General features: G+C 33.2%; 1 protein-coding gene across 1 annotated transcript in view; it reads left to right on the forward strand.

The window, feature by feature from the left end:
• Positions 1–23,803, forward strand: part of LOC118191224 (uncharacterized) — a 47,607-nt gene that overhangs the window by 16,837 nt on the left and 6,967 nt on the right. The window contains exon 2 of the mRNA XM_035362024.2: positions 261–433. Coding sequence (XP_035217915.2) covers positions 261–433 — 173 coding nt within the window. The remainder of the gene's footprint in view (positions 1–260; positions 434–23,803) is intronic.

The following is a 23,803-nucleotide window of genomic DNA, read 5'->3' on the forward strand; positions in this document are numbered from 1 at the left end:
ACAAAGTAATTGTTCTTTTTCTTCCTTCAAATTCGCCAAGGTGGTTGCGATAATACGTAAGTACCATTAGTGATAGGCAATTTAAGTAATGAAAAATCAAAACTACGAAAGGACGTTATTTTACAAAGCACATTCCGTTCTTTGCATGCATATGTTGAAAACATTCACTATTTCAAAGGTATGTGAAAATTACGCGAATTTTTATGAATTAAAAAAAGATCGTATTTACAAAAAATTCTTCAATGTTATTTCTGTTGTAGGTCCAGATATACCAGCTTTTCTTTTACCTCCGTTCCGTAAAGCGAAGAGAATACGAACAGCATTTACCGCTTCTCAGCTAATGAAATTAGAAAGTGCATTTGATAAGAATCATTACGTTACGGGTAACGAAAGGAAACAACTAGCAGATAATTTGGGTCTTTCCGAAACACAGGTAAGTTATTTTACTTTCATTTCCAACTTTAAGTATATTTTATAGAGGGTGTTACAACTTTAGAAAGATTTCTTTAAAGTTTATTTAGTGTTTAAATTACAAACAGTATTTTTTTTTTTTTTTTTTTTCCGATGGTCTATCTGATAATCTTTTTTCTGGACTCTACCTCTGCATCGTAATTTCTACGACAGGAGAGTTTCTCATAAAATTTCCAGGAGTATTGAATTTCATTTCTTTTCCACGACTTTCCAGAATCCGTCCATCGTGGTGGGTTTGCGCTTAGAAAGAGCTCTTTTCAAGAGACCAAACGCACAATACTCCATAAGTAAAACTTCAGAGGACTTTGCAGAAATATGTTGAAAAGGTATATATGCAGTATCTGTATCAGTCTTCATTTTTTTTTTCAAGGAATGCAGGAGTACTTTTTGAAGTATGATTTGTTGCTGTGTATTGATGAAGTTTCCCTCTTTGACAATCGTTGGGATTAAGAAATGGAATTTCTTCTAGAAATGTCAGACGTAAAACTTTCTCTTGTTTCAACATTTGTTTCTACTCGTCTTAATTTTTCACTGTAAGGGGGAATCTTGTGACAATCATAAAACCTTTACTGAAACTATCTTTGTATTGACAGGATAGGGTCTGTAAATTCTTTTCTTTTCGTTTTCAGTATTAAGCAGGCCTTTTCTTATTGCAGTCATTTAGCATACTTCATCTAGGGTCAAAATATATTTCTATTTATATCTTGCTAAATAATTTTTATACAAGGTTTTACTAATCGTTCTGCGTTGAGCCACACGTCTCACCAAAAGCTGGTAAACATTGTATTTTTAGCTTTTTTAAGATGTAGATCTTCGTTTATTATTTTATTTATTGTTGCTACAGATGTATTTAAAGACTTTGCACCTGATTTCTGAGCCAGTGCATTTTCTCTTGTTACCAACAATTTAACTTCAGGAACATTAGAAACAGTACGTATCTTTTTCGGGTATTAGAATGGAATCGTAAGAAATGGTGTTTTTTACCTTCACAATTAATAATATTTCCTATTTTGCACATAATAAATTTTAATACCATGCATTTCAGAATGTTTTTGAATTATGAAATATTAATATTTCTCTTTGGACAGCGCAAAAATATATCTTTCAATCCACAGCTTAATTACATGCGACATTCTGAAAGAAGAAGAAATTTTTAAAAGTAGCATATTATATTTCTCATTTCAACTAATAAGCTGTTGCTAAAAATTTTTATTCGAAGGCATTCCCTTTTTTAAAATTCTTTACCGAAATCGTTCTAAATATGTGTAAACACCCTTTGTTTCTCCTTTAATTCAATATGTAGGTTGCTGTAAAATTAACCCTAATTAACTATCTAATTTCCAATTAAGCTTAATTAACAAGCTAATTTGCAATTTGTCCTGCTCTGATTAACTAGCTTTTACAACTACTCAGATATCTAAGTAAACTTATGTAATACAGCCAAGAAGTAAAACTTAAATAACCGGTTTATTAAACTACTCATTTTACTAGTGGACTACGTCAAATTAACAAACAATAATCATTACTACTTGCAGGGTTTCAGGAGCTCAAGTATTTAAATCAGTGAAATACACAATTTAAAGTTAAGCCTACTACTTCGACTCCAGAATGGGAATTTTAACCCTGTGTTCTAACAGATGCAACTTTCTAACGAATTCACAGGTGGTAGGCTCTTCGTCTTAGGCCAAATTGCTGTATTTAGTGGGTGCCGCAGTACTCCTCTAAAATCATACGTTGCTTACTCTGTAAGCTCCAATTAATTTGCATTTTGGTCTAGGCTGACGGAAGGTATAGAAGAGAATTAACATAAAAATAATATATCAGCCAAAATAAACCTTGTATAGAGAAAGAAAATAATTGCCCCTTGTCATTTTGAACTTTCGGAGCATAAGAGGTATGTACATGCGTTTTGTTTTTCCTTTTAATCATGAGTTAATTTTCCGCAGATACGAACTTCTCTGCACTTGGAGGAAAAACTTTCTGTGTAAGCTAAGTATGGGTGAAACAACAATAGGTTCAACGATTTTCTTCGTGTTCGCGTATGTCAGTTTCAGAAATGCTCACATATTTTTGTTATCCACAGTTTTGAGTGACATATGTTAGTAATACATAAGTATATTTTAAACGGATCCTATATTAAAAAAAATAATTTTTGCATTTGTTTATTCAAAGATATCAATATACAAGAAAGGACCTTATTTGATTCATTTCTTAACTCGAACCATTTAAATCTTCGACACTTATTCAAAAGATATTCAGTTTTGTGACATTTTAAACACCCTTCGCATATTTGTAGGCAATTTTTAACAATTAAACAATCAGTTATATGTTACGAAAGCAGAACACCAATAATATCAATAACAATACGTGCAATACATGTATGTATTAAGTGTATTAAATGTGTTAATATCTTTATTCATTGATGATCACTACTTTAAGGGGTAACATAATGTTAAAAGTAAGTTTTCGTAATACAATGGGAAATGGAATATGAGCATGGAAACACAGTAAGTACGAAGATCCAGTGGAACGAAAAGTTTTAATTACGGATCTTTACAAGCAGTGATATTTAAGAAAATTTTGTAATGAACTATTATCAACTGAAATACACACATCTCAATGACACTTTAAAAAATTTCGCACTTAGTACGTATTTCTATTTGGATTTGGCCTCCGACCACGCACTGTGTTTGAAAAATGGTTACTTCAATCCTATCACTCCTTAAAGTTGCGAGCATCTTCACTGATACACCCTGTATATACTTAGTATATATGTTACGGTGAAACACCGAAATCTGGAGAATGTCGACTTTCACCGGTGAATGTCAACATTCACATAGTCTCTTGGTGTATGTCCGAAATATTTTCCAAATACTCTTATTTCTGACTTACACCGGTCAATGTCGACATTCACCATGTACTAATGGTGAATGTTGAACATATAACAATATTATATTTTCTTCTCCGTAATTCAGTCGCGAATAAACGCACTTGAAATTTGAAATAAGAACTTAAGAACATGAGAACCTAAAACACACAATACATTCGAAATGAGAAAGGAAAATAAGAGAAGTTAAAAACTTACTTAATTATATAGTACGTTCTAAATGAGAAAATAAAATAACAGTAATAAAAAACTTACTAAATTATGTGATTAAAAACTTATTTATTGCAACAACTTAAACTATTATGGCACTTTATGACCTCTCTTTTCGACTTTCACCAGAGCATATCTGTGATTGTCGACATACACCGGTGAGGGTCCGAATATACAAGAATGTAGTGAAATATTCGGTATTTGGTGAATGTTGATATTCTCCGGTGAAAGTCGACATTCTCCAATTTCGGTCTTTCACGGTAACATATACACCAACACGTATATATACGGATATGATGTTCCATTAATACCGCATGTTCTTCGCTCTAAGTGGATGAATACTGGCCATACCTTTACCATATGAATGAAAATTTATAACGTCTTATTTCAATGCAAGGAAGACAAACTTTACTTCAACTGTTATAAACATGACAGATGATTAGAGTAAACGTAAACTAAGCTGCTAATTTACTGATGATAATATGCTTATTAAAATATTAATGTTGAACATAATATGCGCGATGTACGGTGGGTACACGTTATTTACACAAAGATCCTACCAGAAGCTTTATTTGTTGAAATAAATTCCTTTTGTAAATAGATAAAACGCCCGATAATTGTACTGCAAACTTATTTTCAGTGATAAACAAATAGCTTATTTCAGTCAACTCTGGTGTTTGTCATTCTTAAAGTTTATTTTTCTTTCAGGATATGTGGCGATATATTTTTAATTTTCCCTTTCCTCAAACACAATTTGTCTTGGCAATGTAATTCTTGGTCATCTTGTATCTACTCAAGTACATTAATACCGTTATGGCAAGTTTATGCAGTACTTAGGGGACGCCCAGTATATATATGTTACGGATAATATGACAGTATACTTATGTTACAAATAGAGGAATCAATAAAGCATTTTGGATGATGCTTCATACGAGCTGAGCAATGGGCTTTCATTTATTCTTATAATAATTTCTTTATTGAAAATGCTGCTGCTGAAGAACTACCAGATATAGTTTTACTAAGACTGTGCGGAAGAATGTTATCTAATTTTTGGAAGACAAATTTACGACGAATGTGGTTGCAAAGTTAGTTGAAACTCTGATAGATGCAAATCTGGAAGAGAAAATAAGGTAAAATTCCAAATATCACACAAGTCTCAACTATCGAAATTAAAAAAAAAAAAAAAAAAAAAAAAAAAAAAATTGATTATAAAAGAAATTAAGCAGAACGAGATGATTTTGAATTTAGAATGTTTCTTATAATTACACCTAATTTAATGTTGATTTGCCTAATTTAATGTTGAATGCCTAAATGTTAATTATTGTTGAGCTGAACGCTTTATTTCTTCGATGGAACACGTACGATTCAGTTTTATTGAGGGAGCATGTATTCTCAAAGGAGGGGTTAAATTATGTACTTCAGAATTATTATTTTTGTTTACTTTTAATTCTAGTTAATTAAATATCAAACATTAATTAAATCGATTTTATATGTAAATAAATTATTATAAGAAGGATTTGAAAATATTTCTGTGACAGTATGAAGTATTATACATAATGCGTTCAAAGTGCTACATTACCGAAATGTTTAACCCTGTCCGTATACTCTAGGCATTTCGTATAATGCATTTAATCACTCGGATATTATAAATGATATCCTATCAGTTTTCTGCCTATATATCATATACCAAAATTAAGTTTTAAAAATTAGGAACAAATAGCATTTGTATCTGGAGAAACTCAGAATTATACCATCTAAACAGAAAAATTCTGATAGCTTAAATTTGAGTAATACTTATCACCACTTTTATTTTTTTTTAATTTTAACTATTAATGATAATGGGCCATGGCATAATTTCTTGAAAGTCTCGGTAAAGAAGGATACTCTGAAGTAAGGTGATTTTATCCAGTTATCGAGGGCTATGTCCAAACGAATAAAGATCCCGTAAAAAGCGTCTTCTCCAATCGCCCTTAACCTAAGAACAAGATAAAATTCAGCTTCAGTGCCATTGTTTACTTAAAGTAACTCATAGGTGAGGCTAAATCTCGATGCTATCTTTGACATACGATCATTTTGTAACGCGAGGTGTTCCCCCTTAACTGCCGAGCCAAGTAGCTTCCATAAAGGTAAAGGGCGATTAAATGGCGGCCCACACCCTCACCACTAGTGTTCGTTTTTTGCATTTTCTCCTCTTATAGATAACATGAGGTATATATTTTCTGTACCTAGGCGTCTTATCTCTTCTCATAGTTGTCACAGTTGGGTTTCTGACCAGGTGAAATTGTAAGCCTGCAGTTTCGCGGAGCATGCTGAGTTTAGAGTCACACTTTCGTGGTGCTAAATCCTGCGAGTTATTTACAGAAAAGCAACTGTTCGCTTAACAAAGAGACAGGAGTGTTTTACGCTCCCTGGAAACCGTTGAGAAGGAATGGTCGTTAATCTCTCTGCAGAAAGACACTAAAGACCTTGAATGGCAAACTTATGAGCTCGTTTCCTTATAACCTTGAATTTGACCACCGTTTAACGAAGACGCAATGACACTTCGCGCCGGAAAATTTTGAAATCCTCGTTCGTTTAGCCACTGTGCAGTTTTTAATACGAGTATTTTAAAATAAAATTACGCCAGAATGAAAGAGAAGTGCATAGCCCGTATACACTGGGTTTTCTTTCTTTTAACGCTGTTTCGAAATAACACGGTGCAAAAAATACTCCCCTTCCAAAAAAAAAAAAAAAAAAGTCGAACATTATTTAACAATGCAGAACTGTAATACTATTCTTTTTTTTCTTTTTTTTTAAATTTTCTTTACTTGCTGGATGTATCTAATATTTGGCGTGCGCAGTGAGGTATATGTGGAAGGGCCGAAAATCGCTTGCTGTCACGTGATGAAAATGATATTTTATACCAAATGTGCATGAAAGAGTACGTTTATTGTCTGACAGTGATCTTTGTTAAGACTTTTTAAAGTATTATTTTTACAATGTTATTTTTTTAATAAAATTAAGATACAATAAATCAACGAAATTTGCTTTTTGATATCCTGGATTTATTTTATGCAGTGAAACCTATCCACCATTATTCTTTATTTTGGTATACTTTTGGCGCACGTTTGCCCATCAACGGCCGAGCGGTAAAATCGTTACACACTGGTAATTCGACCTGGGTTTCGTTTCCTTGTGAACGGGCTGACTGGGCGTGTTCGTGGTTTTTCCAGTGTGTAACGTGGATACGAGCTAGTTTCCCTTATAAAATCCTGCCACGAAGGGATTCCCTTTCCTTAGGTAGACAGCCAGCAGACAAATAAAACCAAACAATTTCTTAGGCGGTATTGCGTGGAATGTATCCACCGTGTAAAAAGGGAATCCTGTGTACTTATCCCCTCAACAGGGTATAATAATTAAACAGTTAAAAAAATAGTTTGATTGAGTGTTGGAAATCGATTTTTATAAAGGTGTTAAACAAAATTTAATTTCAAGTTTAAAAGTTTTGTTAAAGTTAATACATAACAAATTTTAAACTTTAAATTTTTCAGTGATATATTAGTGAAGCAAGATCGCAGTCGATTGTCATTAAAAATTGAAATTTATCACACATGAGGAGATTAAAATAGCACAAGATTTGTATAGCTAATTTTGTAATTGTATAGCTGACGCATACTAAAGTCAAAAATGTATAGCAGTAACATTTGTAAACTATTATGTAAAATCAAATTTGTGTAATAGGTCAATAAATGAAGAAACTTATAAAAATTTGATTTTAAATCAAAGTTAATAAAAAGTATTCAATAAATGATATCAAATTACTTATCAGCGACCGAGTGGATAAGACCACTGTATGCTGATAGTTTCGTTCCTGACTCTATAAGTCAGATGAAAGAGGAGGTCTATAAGTCAGAGGAAAGACACTTACATAGGAGTTGTTTTCTCTTAGATAGCCCTCAGTGTATCCATCGTTTCCAATGACATTTGCCTACGTTTCCAATGACATCGTTTCCAATGACGCTTACAGCGCAGTAATTCGTATTATATCAAAAGTGAAGTGATAACCAAACTGAGTAGCAGAATCTAAAAATAAAGTATCATTAACATAATTTATTTCATAATTAAAAAATCTGGCGTGGCCATCACATGACTTCCTTGTACGACATATTAAATTATGCACATTTTTTGCTGCACTTCATTTAAAATTATTTTCTCGAAATATTCGAATAATAATTAATCGACTCCTCAAGGCAAGTTCAAATTGACATCAAAAAATGCAAATTTTTTAATTTAATATTCCGGTCAAGTTTTGTTGTATGAGAATCAAACTTCTTATAATTTTATTTTTTCATAACGAGAATAAAACTTTCCCAAATAAGTGTATTAGAAACCGGGAGATCGCATTAAAAATTAGATTTTGTTATTTGTCGAAAATTTATTTTTAAGATTTCATATTGCCAAAATAAGAACATTTTCTTCATTTAAAATACTTCTGTACTTTTAAAAAAAAATTTAATTTAAAATTTTAGACTGCTGCCCTTTTCTAAGTCTTAGGCAGATGATATACATTTTTGCTTGAAATGATGTTATTGGTAAAAATAAAAGCTGGCTATATCGCAAATTGAAGAAGTTTAATTTCTTAAAAAATATACACTTTTTACTGATTTGTTTGACTAGGGCAAAGCACGTGAGGACTTTAATTAATAATTAAGATACCTAATTAAAAATGCAGAAATATTTCCATTTTGCGATTCGATTTATTAGCGTATAGATTCTAATCAAAGAGATCCCGGGCTCGAATGGCCCCCATCAGAGGCCGTGTGTATAAGGCCGCTGAATACTGGTAATTCGACTTGCTTTGATTTCGAACCCTGGCAAACAGGTTGGCTGCATGGTTGGTTTTCGTAGTTTTTCCAATGTGGAACGTGAAGGCAAACCAGTTCCCTTGAGAAAGTCCTTCACAAAAGCATCTTAGGCTAATAGTCCTTGTAGCCTTGCCATACTCATATAACCTAACTTCACTCGCATGCCCACAAAGGTGATTAGCTAATAAGCAATAGCTAGAAGTTTTTTTTTTTTTTTTTTTTTTTCAGTAAAATGGAAAAGAGAGAGTGTTTTGTCTTTGGAACAAGATGCAGTATTACGTCTCCAAGTAAATCTCATGTTTTATTCGAGCCATATATTTCTTACGCTTTTTAGAAACTAGTGTTCTAGTGTCATTCATAACAAATGTTGATTATCGAAGCATTTATTAGCAGAAACAAATGCTTTTGAGTTTATCATTAGCCTACTCAAAAGCTCTTCTTTTATTTCAAGAATCATCGGTATTCAATGTTATATGGCGATAATAAAGGCAGTCACTGAGTGGCCATTGGCCGTTATGATAACGCAGGATTCATGAAAAGAGTTTTGCCACCTACTCCTTCGAGATTTCTATCGTTATCATTTAATGGACCTAAACGAGGCCACAGCAGTAAAACAAGATTTAAAAAAGAAGAAAATAAAAAAAAAAAAAAAAAAAAAATCATTGGCTGATCAAAACTTTAACTAAAAGCAAGTTTAACTCTAAAGGGAAACGAAAGCAAGCGCTAGTCCATCAGAATTTTTTTTTGTTCCCTTTAATTCCATCACTTGGGTGGAATTACGATACCAAATTCTAATAATTCATGTCCATTATCAGAAGTTAGATAAGATTTCTGTAACCGTCTTGCTTCTGCGACTGCAGTTAATTGTTGATGGATCAGTGGCGCGTGGAACTATACAGAAACGCAGGCATCAATAATTATTGCCGGTTGCTGTCAATGGGGGAAAAACAAAGCGCTTTATAAAAACAGTAAAGAAATTAATTGGTTGACTCGTCCCATTTAAAGGTCGACGGCTACCCCCAATTACTTCCAGCCCACAACTTCCTTTTACCATCTGTCATTCCTAACTCACAGTTCAACGATTACTGCTTGTTCAGTTTTTACAAGCCCCACCCTAATCGCGGAGCTTCACTGTTAAACAGAAAGTAACAGGGGAGGGGGAAATTGTTATTGTTTCCCATTAAAATTAATGTTACACGATTACGTAGAAATATTTACGATACAAATGTCCAAATACTGTCATTTTATTACTAAGTTAGAACAAACCCGTAATTAAGTCCATGTGATGTGCTAAACATGTGATAAATAAATAACCGTCGAATTTGCGGAAGAAGTATTTTCACACCTGGCTTCAGTAAAGAGAAGTTGGATAGCGAAGATAAAATATTGATGCGTGCGTAGGAGTTCGTAATGGATTGAAAGCACATGGAACCGATTGCCGCTTGATAAAATTTATTTTACCAAAAGAAACACTTCACTTCAGTTCTGGAACTTTCCTTAAAAATACTCGTACAGCTTTTCACAGTATCACAGAGTGCAATCAGTAGTTGCACCTCAAACTACTAAGAATGTTAAACAAAACGCAATGCAAAGCTCATCTGGAGAGCGAAGCTCGCAGGGAGATATCTCAGTACTCCGAACCACGCTGAACTAAACAACAACTGAAAAACTGATGCTCTCCCTGGGCTTATATAGTTTTCTCTCAGCCGCAGAGAGATTTCTAGTGACTTCCACTTCTCGAAATTACTGAAAGGCATATGAATCCCGGATACGGTTACATCTACATATAACATCAATTACAATACAGTTATGCAGGGACCAGACCAAAACGTCGTCAAGTATTAGTCGCTAAAACCATCGCCAGCTTGGCGATATCTCGCCAATTTAGTGAGATAGCCATTTACTCAAACAGACTTGACATTTAAATAGATTTCTCCCTGTATTCTTACTTTCTCGGCAAAGCTTTGCTTCTTTAAATTTTCAGGTTACATTATCCAAAAAAAAAAAAAAAAAAAAAGAAAAGAAAAGAAAATTTTAAAAAAATACTGCAATTTCACATATACTTTCACTAAAATTATTTACACATGTATAAAATTCGTAACAATATATATTTGCGTATTCCAACACGTTTATACCCAGCCCCAATATTTAAGTACGATAAATTACCAACTAGTTTTATAACTGAACGGAATTGCACGTAAATTTTTAATAATGTGGTCTCGCCAATAAAACAACAAATTAAGGGTAATGTCGCAACTGGCGATCTACCGAATTTCGTTAGTTAATTAGTTTTTGTAAATTTAATAAAATAAATTAATAGCGTAGTAATTGTTTAATAAATTTTATTTCCTTTCAATGCTACAAAACAAAAGGTTTTTGTCAGTCTGTATACATCCCGAATGTCGCGCAGCGTAGCTAGAAAAGAGTCGTCGCTTTTATTAAGAGATCGCCACCATGCTTCAGCAAAATAATGTGGTAGCATTTCTGCTTTCGTACCTCGCATGTTGCGGAGAATTTTTAGCTTCAAAATACCCCAGGACCATTCGACAGAGTTTGAGTGCTGGCGTCGTTTGTAAGATTTACAAATTTTTCCTAATGGTTGAGAGTCCTATGATCGTAACCTTATCAGCAGGCCATTCATCAATCATAATGATTGACCCTGGTATAACTTCGCTCTGGATTACTGGAAGTAATGTTTCAGAATCTCTTCCGGCTCGACATATTAACCAAGTACCCACTCACTGTCCGTCTAATCCTTTCCCGTGTTTTCTTTGGATGATTATCGTTTTCTGCCTCGGAATCGCTTGATGACAACTCTTTACCTTTTTCATTGCCGAAGAGCATGCAGGCTTTGCTGTTTTTTCTCTTTTCCCGTAAAAGGGACTCGTCGGTTGCGACCACGTGCCCATGGTGCCAAGGATTGTCGCTTTTGGTACGTTTCTACGCATACATCCCGACAAAGGGTGAACCAGTTTCTCACAGTACCGTTGCTTTGCCTGTAAATATCTGAGTGGTCACTTGGGAACGGTTGTAACTTCATAATCTCTGATAAAGACAGTTTGCAGCTACTATTCACATGCTCGAAGGTAAAAAAGGTGTTTCGTTTTTCGATTGAATGATACGTTTTTTTTGCGGGAACATCTCAGGCTTTTGTATTCCTTTCTTATCTTATGATTCCATGAGTTTACTCACAACTAGACAAGCAGGAAGGCTAATTAATCTGCGATGGAAGTAATTGATTTTGGCGAAGAAATTGAATGCTTGATTCATTAGTGGCTATCGCTCGATGAAATTTACAAACATTCATTTTTCTGCGTGCGTTGAAATGACGGAAAACTGTTGAGGTAGTTGTGCCAAAGAATATGTATAGACGACATTCACAGACGTTCTTCGGCTGTGTATAGTTGCTCACGCATTCACCCTCTATCTCGCTAACTCTTTGGCTGACAACACACCGAACTATGCGATGAAATGGCTGAAAAAAGAGGTGGCGCCATCTGTTGTAAAACTAAGTAACTAATTATCGAAATTTGATATAGCTCCAGTTACGACAATACCAAATTAGGGCTCTTATAGTTAATGGAAAACTGTTACTTTTTATTTTTTATCTTGAAAATTTTATTACCAAATATTTTCTTGTTTTTTAAGAAAGGAAAAAAGAAATTGATAAACTTTATCAAGAAATTGGAAAACCTTACTAAGTTGGAAAACTTTATCAAGTCATCTGAAAAAAGTATTTTAAAATTATTAAATTAAATTTCTGAAAGCAGGAAGGAAAGATTTTTGATAAATATGCTGTTTTTTAATTTAGTAACTATAAATGGCAGATTACTGTTAATCAGTTACTGAACATAAAAATATTAAGTAGATTTTTACATTATATTTGTTTTATCTCGTTAATAGTTTCATTAACTAATATTTGACTTGACTGTTTTATTATTTAAATAAACAGAAGCAAATATTTTGGGATAACTGCTTATGGGAGAGGAGCAATGCAGAAGACTTAATGCACATTCAATCCATAGAACGCAACTGTGGAAGGGAAAATCATTATGTATGCGTATAATCATAATCATTATAATATAATGCCAAAGAATCAGCGTTCATTAGTACACCGCAAAAATATTTGTTTAGCCTAGAAGGGTAAAGCACTCGAGCGCCACCTGTTTGAGGGAAGGCTGCAAATTAAATCTCGGAACTATCTAAATTTTAAATACAGCTTGCTGAGTTTTAAAAAAATAAAGAAATAAAAAATCTGAAAGGTTTTAGATTTTAACTGTCGCCCAAAAAGATTTGTTAAGGTTTTTACGCTCTCGCTGAACTTGCAGTTAACCAGTCTTCTGTTATACTCACCACTGCTAGCTTTATTATTAAGCAGCATTTTTTTACACTTACGCCATATACGATTCAACAACAAAATTACAGAAAAAAATTAAAAGTGGCAAAACAGCGTATGTTTAGAATTTTCGATATAGCCTTAAGTGTTGATATATATTTCTCCGCTTTTTTTTTTTTTTTTTTTTTCAAGCTTTTCTCAGTCCATCGTATCAATGCCAGTTTTCTTACTAAGAGGGCTTCACAATTTTTTTAAAAATCTCTTTTATTATTAACATTTTATGCGTTTATTTTATCTATTAAATATCGCGTTCTTGGCGCTTACGCCATATAAATTCCATTCAACAGCAAAATCACAAAATATCTAAAAACAGCATCTGTTTAGAATTTCTACTGGACATAAAAATGTTTTATTCCGTACAGTGTTGCCACTGACCGCTTTGAAATCGTTTTGTTAATCAAAAATACGTTAAAGTTCTCCAAAATATGAAATAGATAATAAAACATTCTAAATTCAAAATTCGGGCTTCGAACTGCCCATGTTCCGGTGGAGGCCTACATTATTCAAAATTTGATAGCTTTAGGTACCGTTGTTTCTTTACAATGCTATTCGAGAAACATACACACATCTTCCTTATTTTCCATATGATCTTCTTTATTTATTTTTACACATTTCCTTATTTATTTTTACACATTTCCTTATTTATTTATTACACACATTTTCCTTATTTCTTTATTTATACCATGCAGATTCTTCGTTATTTAATTTTTTTAAATATAATACAGAGCGTTAATATTTGGTGGCAACAATTCGAAAAATGATACGCCGTTTATTGTGATTCCACGGAAAATGCCGTTTCGAGACTAATATTCCATTCGGGGGGTCCCATAAAATCCCTCTTGGGCTTAAAAAAAGGGGGAGGGGAATTCGTTGCTATCGATACAGCTAATTTTTCTCATGTGATCCTGATGATCATGAAATTAATATTAAAAAGATTTAAATTTTACTTCACCCAGCTGGGTGCAATCATTGGTCATTGAGTTTTCATTTTATTTATGCCATCAAAACAAAATGCCTGTACGTGAGAAAAGCGTGAATATGTTAACAACCACCAATCAGTGTGAAACATGCCCCCTGAAGAGAAGTAGCTTTAGGTTGCTAATTGTAGAGCATTTTTCGGTCAGATATCGTCATTATCATAATAGGCATTGAAGGTTGGCACTCTTAAGGAATATAACAGCAGGATTCTCAGGAAACGGAGAGCAATAAAACAGTAAACGTTAATGAGAAGGCTGTCGAAGAGACTGCGTACTATTTTACGGTCTTTATTTTTAGAAATGGGTTTTCTTAGCTGAAGATTTTATCATCATATAAGCTCGAAATTTCCTCATGAATAATTTCGCACTTTTCTTCTAATAATTCTAATCTTGCAGCTTAGGACATGACAATGACCAATATAGCGATTAAAGTAATTCATTTCTTAAAATAAATGAAGCACATGTGCAGGGTACTGCAAAAAGGTTGCGGCCTTTTTTCACAAATTCCACGTGCATGAACAACATTAACTTCAAAGAGGGCAGTTTTATGTTCAAATCGAAATCATAGATGAAATCTCGGATTTTCCAGCATGTAATCCTCCTGCATCCACTATTCTTTACCAATGTAGAATAAAATGGCCAGTTATATCGCTAATGTTTTTTCAAAGATGCTTCATACAGCAACTGTAACAACCATTTTCAATGCAAATCAAACCATGCTGTTTATTTATGTACGGCTTTCCAAAACAGATTCAAAATTGGTAAGCACGGCGGTCAGGATCACTCGCATGCATTAAATCTTTCATCATAACTATTCCATACTGTTGTGTCAGAGTTCATTCAAGTAGTATAGAATGATATTTACAATACGCCGTCGTACCTTCCAGTTTAGTCAGTATTAAATGACATATTTTAACGCGGGAATGAAATGCTTCACCCATAACGAAACAGAAAACTGCTCCAAGTAGAAGACGAGAGAATTTGAAATTTTATCTACGATAGCAGGAAAAATGTCCAAGCTTATAATGTTTGATATAAACAAATAACTGCGTTTAAAAATACAGCATCTTTTTAAAATGAGTCTACAGTGTTTCCAAAATCTATTTTCACGAACAACAGATCAAACTGTTTCAATGGTATATCGTATAATATAACAGTTTTTTTTTAACACTTGGAACTGCTTTAACTGTCACAGTTTCCAATCTGCAAAGAAAATCTCATTCCACTAAAATAGCTGCCCTGGACATTTATGGTAATAAACTCATGCTCATGAATACTCCCCTCGATGGAAGCGGATGATGCAGGAACGTTTGTGTTTGTAGTGTCTTTGTGGTATAGAGGCATTTAAAATCTGTTGAGCTAAAAGTCCTTCGAGAACCTTGTGGCGAGAGGAAGGGGGATCATAAGACGCTTAGATTCTGTTCCCCAGAGATACCTCAGTAACGTAGAATACATTGGGGCAGCACTTGACGTCAAACGTAAATGTTGGTGCGAAATCTAACTAGAGAGACGAATGGCAACCCTAAAGACATATACAGCTTCATTAAAAGACAAGTATAAATGTAAAATGAATTAAAAAGAGAAAAATACAGAAATTCACAATAAGAACGCTACATAATTCTTCCAACATGGACTCTGGTTGCAGAAAGTAAATAAACAGAATAACTGTGACAAAAGAAATGAGTGAACGTTTCGAGCCAGCGTCCCGATTTGTAAACCTTTCTTCTCCTGGTAAGATTGTTACAGCGCCATTTTGGTGCTTCCGTAGTTATAAAATATGATTTCATTCTGTAGTTTTTCGAACGAAGATTTTAGCCTGGGTAATACCTTTATCTTGGAGGAATTTAATCGCGACTGCTTTTAAACTGACAACTGCCAAATCGGTAAAACCGAGAGACTTCCAGTTTTTCATCACATCTTCCGGTTTTCCGGCAGATCAAGGAATCTTCCGGTTTTTAATTTTTAACCTTTTTCTAAAGGAAATACAATGGAGGATGCTTCTTAGCAATAAATAAAGCGCATTGAATTAAAGAAATATGGAATGTGCAATTTTTGTCCCCCTATCCCTTGTGATTTTCAGTGTAATTTTCGTTGTTAATTTTATATAATTATCAACTCTTCCGGTTTTTCGACACGTCTTCCAGTAGATCACCGAATCTTATGAGTTTCACTTTTTAACCTTTACTCATGAAAGTATTTTACAGCAATAGAATTAAATTGTGTGAATAAAATTTACACAGTTTAAGTTTCATTATTGAATTAATGAAGTTTAATTGTGCAAATTTCATTCCTCCATCTTTAGTGATACTGAGCATAATTGTTCTCATTGAATTTTATTTTATTTGAATTGTCTTAATCACATCGTTCATATTTGTGAAACAAAATATGAAGATTCAGCCAAATGTATATTCATTTAGTATTTCTATTTAATTTTGTTTTACATCAATAAGTAGAGTCATTAGGCCTAATTCCGAACAGGAAACGTGAAAAATATGCAATACAAATAATAATATTTTCTTCATATTTAAAAGTACTTTGATAAATTAAAGCTGTTCTTAAATGCTCAGAATTTTTCAGTATAAAAGCGTATGAAAATTACAAAATGAAATTTGCCTAAGAACAACATGAAATTAAATATTGATATATTTTACGTCAGAATCATAGTATAAATCTTGAATAAACTGAATCATGTGTTGTTATTGTCTTGTCTATGTATTTAATGGAAGAATGGTTTCCAGAGCCTCGAGGAGGTTGGACCTCCTACTTTCCACCCCAGTTTTGAAGAAGAGCACTCAAGGATCTCCCACCCATCTTCCCTACCACCAAACTACATCTTCCCTACCACCAAACTACACGAGAAGACTTTCGGTTCGCTATATATTTAGAGTGTTCACCATACCAAGGGGACATTTACAAATATCCACGCCTTTTCCGGGATTCGAACCCGGGCCTTTGGGTACCGCAGTAGGCTTCCTTAACTACTATACCGTGTGGGCGGCGAATCCTTTGTTATAAAGCCATTTTAAATTAATTTTAATTTTTAAAATGGTTCGCCGCGCAGTCCTAAAATGTCGTCATAACTCAGTTAATATTTTTTTAAACGTTAATTTTTTCATACTCTGTTAATTCCCCCCTTTTTTTGTGAAAAGTTGTCATTTACAATATTATACCTGAGTATTAATTATACTTCTACGCATATTATAATGTTTTTATGTATCTGTTGTCTAATAATATTTTTTAAACTTGTTTTGTGCCTTAGCACAGTACCATACCCTGAACTCGTGCATATTTAATCGCTCTGTAACACATTATTCTGTCAATAATTGCATGAGGCTCACCAGCGGCCGAGTGGTAAAATCGGTGAACACTTGTTCAAATCCCTCGAATGGGCTGGCTGCTTGGGCGTTTTTGCGGTTTTCCCCATATGTACGAGCATATACGAGCTAGTTTCCTTTATAAAGTCCTCCACAAAGGCATCCCTCCTTTAGGCAGATAGCCCTCGAGAGCTTTGTCATAATCAAATAAACCAAACCAACCCAATAACTGATTGTCTGTGCCCTTGGCCGGAATTTTCCAGTTAGCAGATTTTACTTATTGGCGTACGTTGGATATGTGGTCTTACGCTGGTATTCTGTCCTACCAGCGTACCAAAAAAACTCCTCGGTCTAAATTAAAATGGAGCTCAGTCAGACAGTTTTTATGTACTTGCCATCGAAATAGGAAGATGTTACCAGTCCTCGGAACATAATATCTTTCATTTATCTCCCGTATTATTAAGTGTTTTTCTTAAAAATGCAACGAAATGAAACATCTAGAAAATAATATGCATTTCTTAAAAAGTTTGATACTTTTCAACAACGAGGTTTCTTAACATTTATAACAATAGTATAATTGATAAAATGCCTTTTCGTTACCTAGAATTCTCATTCTGTTTTACCTTACATATCACATATGTATTAAACTTGGCGTTATTGACGGATTGACAAGTTTTATATTACGAGAATATCAGTTTTAATGACAACTTTCAAGCATTAAATTGATACATGAAAGATTAGATCCTTTTTAATCTTTCTGCTAGAAGATAGAGAATAAAGATTTAGCACATTCACAGCCTTATTAGAGGATTACCCGATCGTTCTATAAGTTCTTATAATCTTGTTTTGTCTTCATAAAAACAACAAAAATGGGGGTTGGGCCATTCTAGAGCCTGTTGTCTAAGACTTTCTTAATCACATACTTAAGTACTGTCGAACAGATTATCATTTCGAATTCCTCTAAGAAAACTTATGTAAGTCATCGTGTTTATGAGTACATTGCTTTAATTAACAAATGTTAACAGCGCAAAAATAACTACTCGGATTATACTTTATGAATTTTTTTATTTTATCTGTTTCCTGTTATTTATTCTTAGAAATCCTTTCACGTACAACCTGTTCCTACATCACGTAAGAGCAGAAAACTTTAGACCGGTTGAATTGTAAATATCCTAATTAAGTGATGTTCCACCTTTTAGTAACGTAATTGTGTTTCTATCAAAGTGCTGCTATTAAAAAACGTGTTTTCGCTGTTACGCTGTAAATACCCTGGTTAATAGACGTCATTACTGAATGATATTGGACCTATAATTACAGGCTATAGCGGGAAAATAATAAATGGAATATTTCCATTAAATGACCTGTTATCTGTCTTATTAGTCATTATCAACGGAGTTTACAACACATCTCCATGGCAATGAATGACGTTATGGTTGATACCCTGTCGTGAGCTGTCTTGCTTGATGTATAGTATAAGGATGCTATGTTGTCTTTTACAGTTGGAATAAGTCGTTCCTCATTAATATAAACGTTCTTTGTATTGCAAATTTTTATGTACGTTTCCTGTTCAGTGAAAGAAAGCATTGTGTGGGGTCTGGACACTTCTTAAAAGCTTTCTTTTCCTGTTTCAGAAAAGTTTCTGCAAACATTAACCGTTTGGGGGTTTTTATGAGCAAAATAAATTACAGTGTTGAATTATGCACCTCACATTCAGCAAAAATTATTTGAATAATTTTAACCAGTTTTTCTATAATCGATGGTTCGGCAGCTATAAAGTGTTTTTACGAATATTGTGCGAAGTTGTAAGGAATATATGTTATTGTGTACAGCTACCGATGATGTTATTGTTTACAGCTATCGAAGTGAAAAATATATAAAGTTTGCCTCCTTTTTAATTTTAAAACTCAAACAGAATTTTATTTAGTTCCAATTAGTAAAATGTTTCCATTAGTATAATCCAAGTAAATTCGAATTGGATGCTGTTAGATTTAGCTTAAGTAAACAAAGGAAGTAAACAAAGGATGCTGTTAGATTTAGCTTAAGTAAACAAAGGATGCTGTTAGATTTAGCTTAGTAAACAAAGACTTAAGTAAAAACAAATCATATGTGCCTTAAAAAATTCTTCATTTTCAGAGGACAAAAGGAAACGTTTTGCAATAAATAATATAATTTTAAAAAAGTTTTTAATAAATGAAAGAATGAATAAAATTCGTAAGTAATGTTCAAAACATTTAAAATGTTTTTAAAGTAAGGATTTCGTATTTTAACAGAGAGAGAGAGTTCTGAAAAGTATTCAGTTTCACTCTTGATTTTGAAAAGTTTGTTGCTTCACGTAGCAGCAAAATTCCTAACAATAAGGTCCTTTATAGGACAGAAGGAAAGAAGGAGGAGTGTTTTTTACGCAATTTTGATTCCCAAACTTAAAAAAGTAACAATAGGCCAATATTGATATATGATTGAGAGAAATTATTACTGTGCACGCTATTAAATTTCTAGCAAAACATGTTTTCAGAAATGATAACATCTTTTGCTTAACGCAATAGTTTGGTTATTTAATTTGGTAATAAAATCAATATTAAAAAGTCTGGAATAAGATTTATTCTTATTTTAATTCCAATTATAAACCTTTATCCTTACATTTTTACAATCTCTGAAATTCCATTAGATAAACACGAAAAATAAGTACATTAAAAAAACTCTTTAAATAGTCGTAACAATCAACCAGGTATAGATGTTGAAGGTTGAAGCACGTGGTTTTATTTTTAAAATTTCCACGTAATGTTGCATTTTTCTTTTTCTTTTTTTCAAGATTTTTGTTAAAAATATTTATTTAACAAAGATATTTGGAACATTGTTAAATTAATTGGAAGGAAATAGTGAGCCTAATAATTCTTCGTTACATTATATAAAAGTGCTATTCCTCGAAAGGTTTTATTTCGGCTAGTATATATTAAAATATTTCTAAAAGCAAATTTTAAAAAAAATTTCCAGCGATTTCGCTCATTTTCTTAACTTTGTTGATCTAAGGCTTTAGTACTAAAAATAGCGTAAAAAATCTTCAGCTATTTTTTAATGCCTGTATAATTATTATTTGAAATTATTTAATTGTGTCTATAAATTTATTATTATCATATAATTAAAGTTAATTAAATTTTCATGTGTAAATAAGAGTGCTATTGGGTATTTGCGCAAAGGAGAGTTCTGTTAAATGTGTGTAAAATTAACTGCTAAAGTATTAACTAACGTAACTTCTTAGAATTTCGAAAAAAAGTTATCAATGGTGTAAAATAACACCATCCTTTTTGTTTACGCTGTTAATTTACGGCTATAAGGTAGTATTTTCTCCCTGCTTTTCGCATAGTGATGTAATTCGCATAGTACTTAGTGATGTAATTGGAATCATACTCGACGCCTACTCGAGAGATCCAGAGTTCCACTCCCAGCGAGGGCACTGCACATTTTTCATGTCTCCAGCATTAAAAAAAAATGACTACAACAGTGCCCAAACTAAAGGGTGATGGACGATAATTCGTCACCACCGGAATTTGGAGACTAGGTCCCCTAATCCTCAGTCGCCCTTTAAAAGCGGGAATATATATGGTATTTTCTCTCTTCTTTTCGCGTGCCTTCTTGATGTAATTGGGAGCACATTAGAGGTTCGGAGTTCGAATTCCGGTGAGGGCACTGCGTATTTTGCACGTCTCCAGCATAAAAAAATCCTAATGACTCTACTCGTTTTTAATGTTTTATCTTCACAAACTATATACAGTAATATTTTTAACAACAAAGCTTCTGTCTTCGGTCTGAACTTTTGAATCATAAAGACTTCCGAGTACTCAAAAGGAGCACATGAAGACTTAATGGGACTCATTAGCACATAAAGACAAGTTAGTGAGTACATAAAGACTTACAGAATATTTAACTAAATCCTTCTGAACGCAGGACATCATCAATAACAACTCTACAATTATCTTTAGATTTCATATCAAAAGGACTAATTTTGATACATCTGTTAATGGCAGATCTTGTCAATTATTTTAATGTCTTGCAGAGTAGTATAATATATATTATAAACTGTGTGCTAATGTTGACCGTTGAATTCGCTTCAAATACGTTTCGTTTCTTATAGCTGTAAGATAATTGCCCAAAATATTTTCATATCCAGATTGATTCACTTCTCGAAAGAATTTTACTTTTTGTGATACTCCAATGAAAAATACTGCAAAGTTGGCTAAAACATTTATGTCATCTTTTTGTTTATACTTCTACAAATAATTAGTTTTCATTAAAAACGAAATTATTTTAAAAGGTACTGTATGAATAATAATAACTCGCTTAGCACTTCGTTCCATTGAGTTCGTTTTGAAATCAAGTGTAAAAGTATTTGGAATTTATCCAGTACCATTTCCGTTATCTCATGTACATTTGTTGAATGAAAGATAACATATGCACTTATAATTGGCACAGATAATTTCTAATGTTCTTGTGCTGCCGACAAGGGATTTTGCACGTCCTTTTCCCATGACCTCCTGCTTTGGTTTTCCGTCCGAAAGTGAGCATCATTATTGACCGAAAGGAAGACTACAAAAGACAACTTCCCTCATTAAATTGTGAACGTGCATCCCTTCAATACCGTTGATAGACTGCTACATCTGTTTCATTCACACGAAAGTGTATGCCGCGAAAACCGGTTTTCCGAAATGATACTCTCATAGCTAAGTAAAAGCTTCCAATTTAAACGGTTGCTAAGGGTTCATTTCCTTGCTAAGACAATATCTCTGAAAATCAAATACGTAACTACAAATGAAATAGCTTGTTAACTGTTGTTCATTCTGCCGTGCGTAAATAGCATTTGCAAACGAAGAGATATTATATACATATTATAACATCATATAGCCCGTTTTAATATTGTTGCAAAAGTGCTGAATGTTTTTACTCATGGCGCTTATGAATTATCCTTCCACCGAATTTTAAACAGCATAGAAATTTATGGATTTTTTATTTGGAAACACTGATTTTTGGACTTTTCTAGGAACAGATTTTATATATATCTATGGCTTTTTCTGTCGAAAATTTCTTCAGCATTAAGAGTATTGTTCAATGATAGACAATTTGGTGGTTTTAAAAGCTTCCAAGATTTAAGAGATTCTTTCAAACTGTTATGGAAGAAAACGGGAGATAATAAACCGGATTAAAGAAATATTCGTAAAGATAAAATGACTTTTTTGAAAAAAAAAAAAAAAATATTGATATGTAAGATTTTAATTTATTTCCATTTACCTTACTAATTACAAAGCTTCGTTTGACTGTCTAACTTTGCATAGTTTTATGTGAATTGCCTGTCTATCACCACGAAGATTTACAACAAAAATCATTTAACCTTGATCACGCAAAAGTTCACTGTAATAAAAGCAATTCGAATGTAGAAACATCAGTGAAGAAGAGAAGATATCTTCTTTCTTAGTAATAATAATTTTACTGTATATAACTCATACGCTTCTTAATTAATATACGCTTCTTAATTAAAGACATTCCGGTTTCGAATAATTGGTTTAGTTTATATGATTACAACAAAGCACCCTGAGGCTGTCTGCCTAAGGGAAGGGATACCTTCGTGGAGGACTTATAAGGGGAACTGGCTGGTACGCACATTTCACATGGGGAAAACCACGAAAACAACTATGCAGCCGGCTCGTTCGCCAGGATCCGAACCCAGTTGAAACGACATTCCCGCTCGACCTTTGGTGTATCTTTCCTTTTCCGAATAAAAGTTTAGGGCTTATTCGTGATATAAGATGAAAAGATGTAACATAGGATTTGCATAAGATATGTAAATGACTTAATAATTTAATTTGTTAAAAGAATAAATGTAACTTTCTTGTTCTGCTTCGCAATTCTGTCAGTCTCCCTGATATAACAATTTTCATATTGTCTACATCATGTCTTATTTTGTTTCTAAACTACGGTGGATTAAATTTATCAAGAAATGAACATGTCTGTCAACTGGAATTTCTGCCAATGCTTACAGCATAATTTTCTCAAAGAATAACTATGCATGTTATGTGAGCCTAAATCAGAAAATATCATTCTAAAAACTTGTGTCTTCAGTAATTAAATAATACTTCTCTTCCGTTTCCTTTGACAAGAAAAACGATGTGATATATTCAAGAGAAATAAAATTTTCCTCCAAGCTCCCGCCATAATATATTCTGGCGATATCCTGTAACAAGGTGATAAAGAATATGGCGTTAGGATTTCAAGCGTTCAGCTTCTCACTCCTGCTGAGTTGGATTCAATTAAAGTAATTAAACAAGCGCGTGCCGGAGTTGGGTTTTCTTCCCCTAGCTTTTATTCTTCGCGGGGGAGGCATAAGGGAAGCATTCAAGCACAGCTGGTTCTTTAGCTTTACAAGTAAAGAAAAACTTCTCAGTGTTTGCCAGCGGATGTGCATGAATGTGGCTTGTGTTAATATAACGGCTATTCTTAAATCAGTACAGGGAAGTGGCGAATGTTTCAGAATGAAAGCTCTAAAATGCTTTAGCACATTAAAAAAATTGACAATTGGCTCTCTCTTTTAGTTTAAAGAGCCGCTGGCGTTTAATGCGTAGGATTACTAACGGGAGTGTGAGGATATTGACTAAATAAAACAAACAAAATATTTTACACACACATACATATATTTTATTTTATTTCCTATTTATTAC

Source organism: Stegodyphus dumicola, chromosome X2 (assembly GCF_044657685.1).
Source record: "Stegodyphus dumicola isolate Sdum_Otavi_A_Nest chromosome X2, ASM4465768v1".
Lineage (NCBI taxonomy): Eukaryota > Metazoa > Arthropoda > Arachnida > Araneae > Eresidae > Stegodyphus > Stegodyphus dumicola.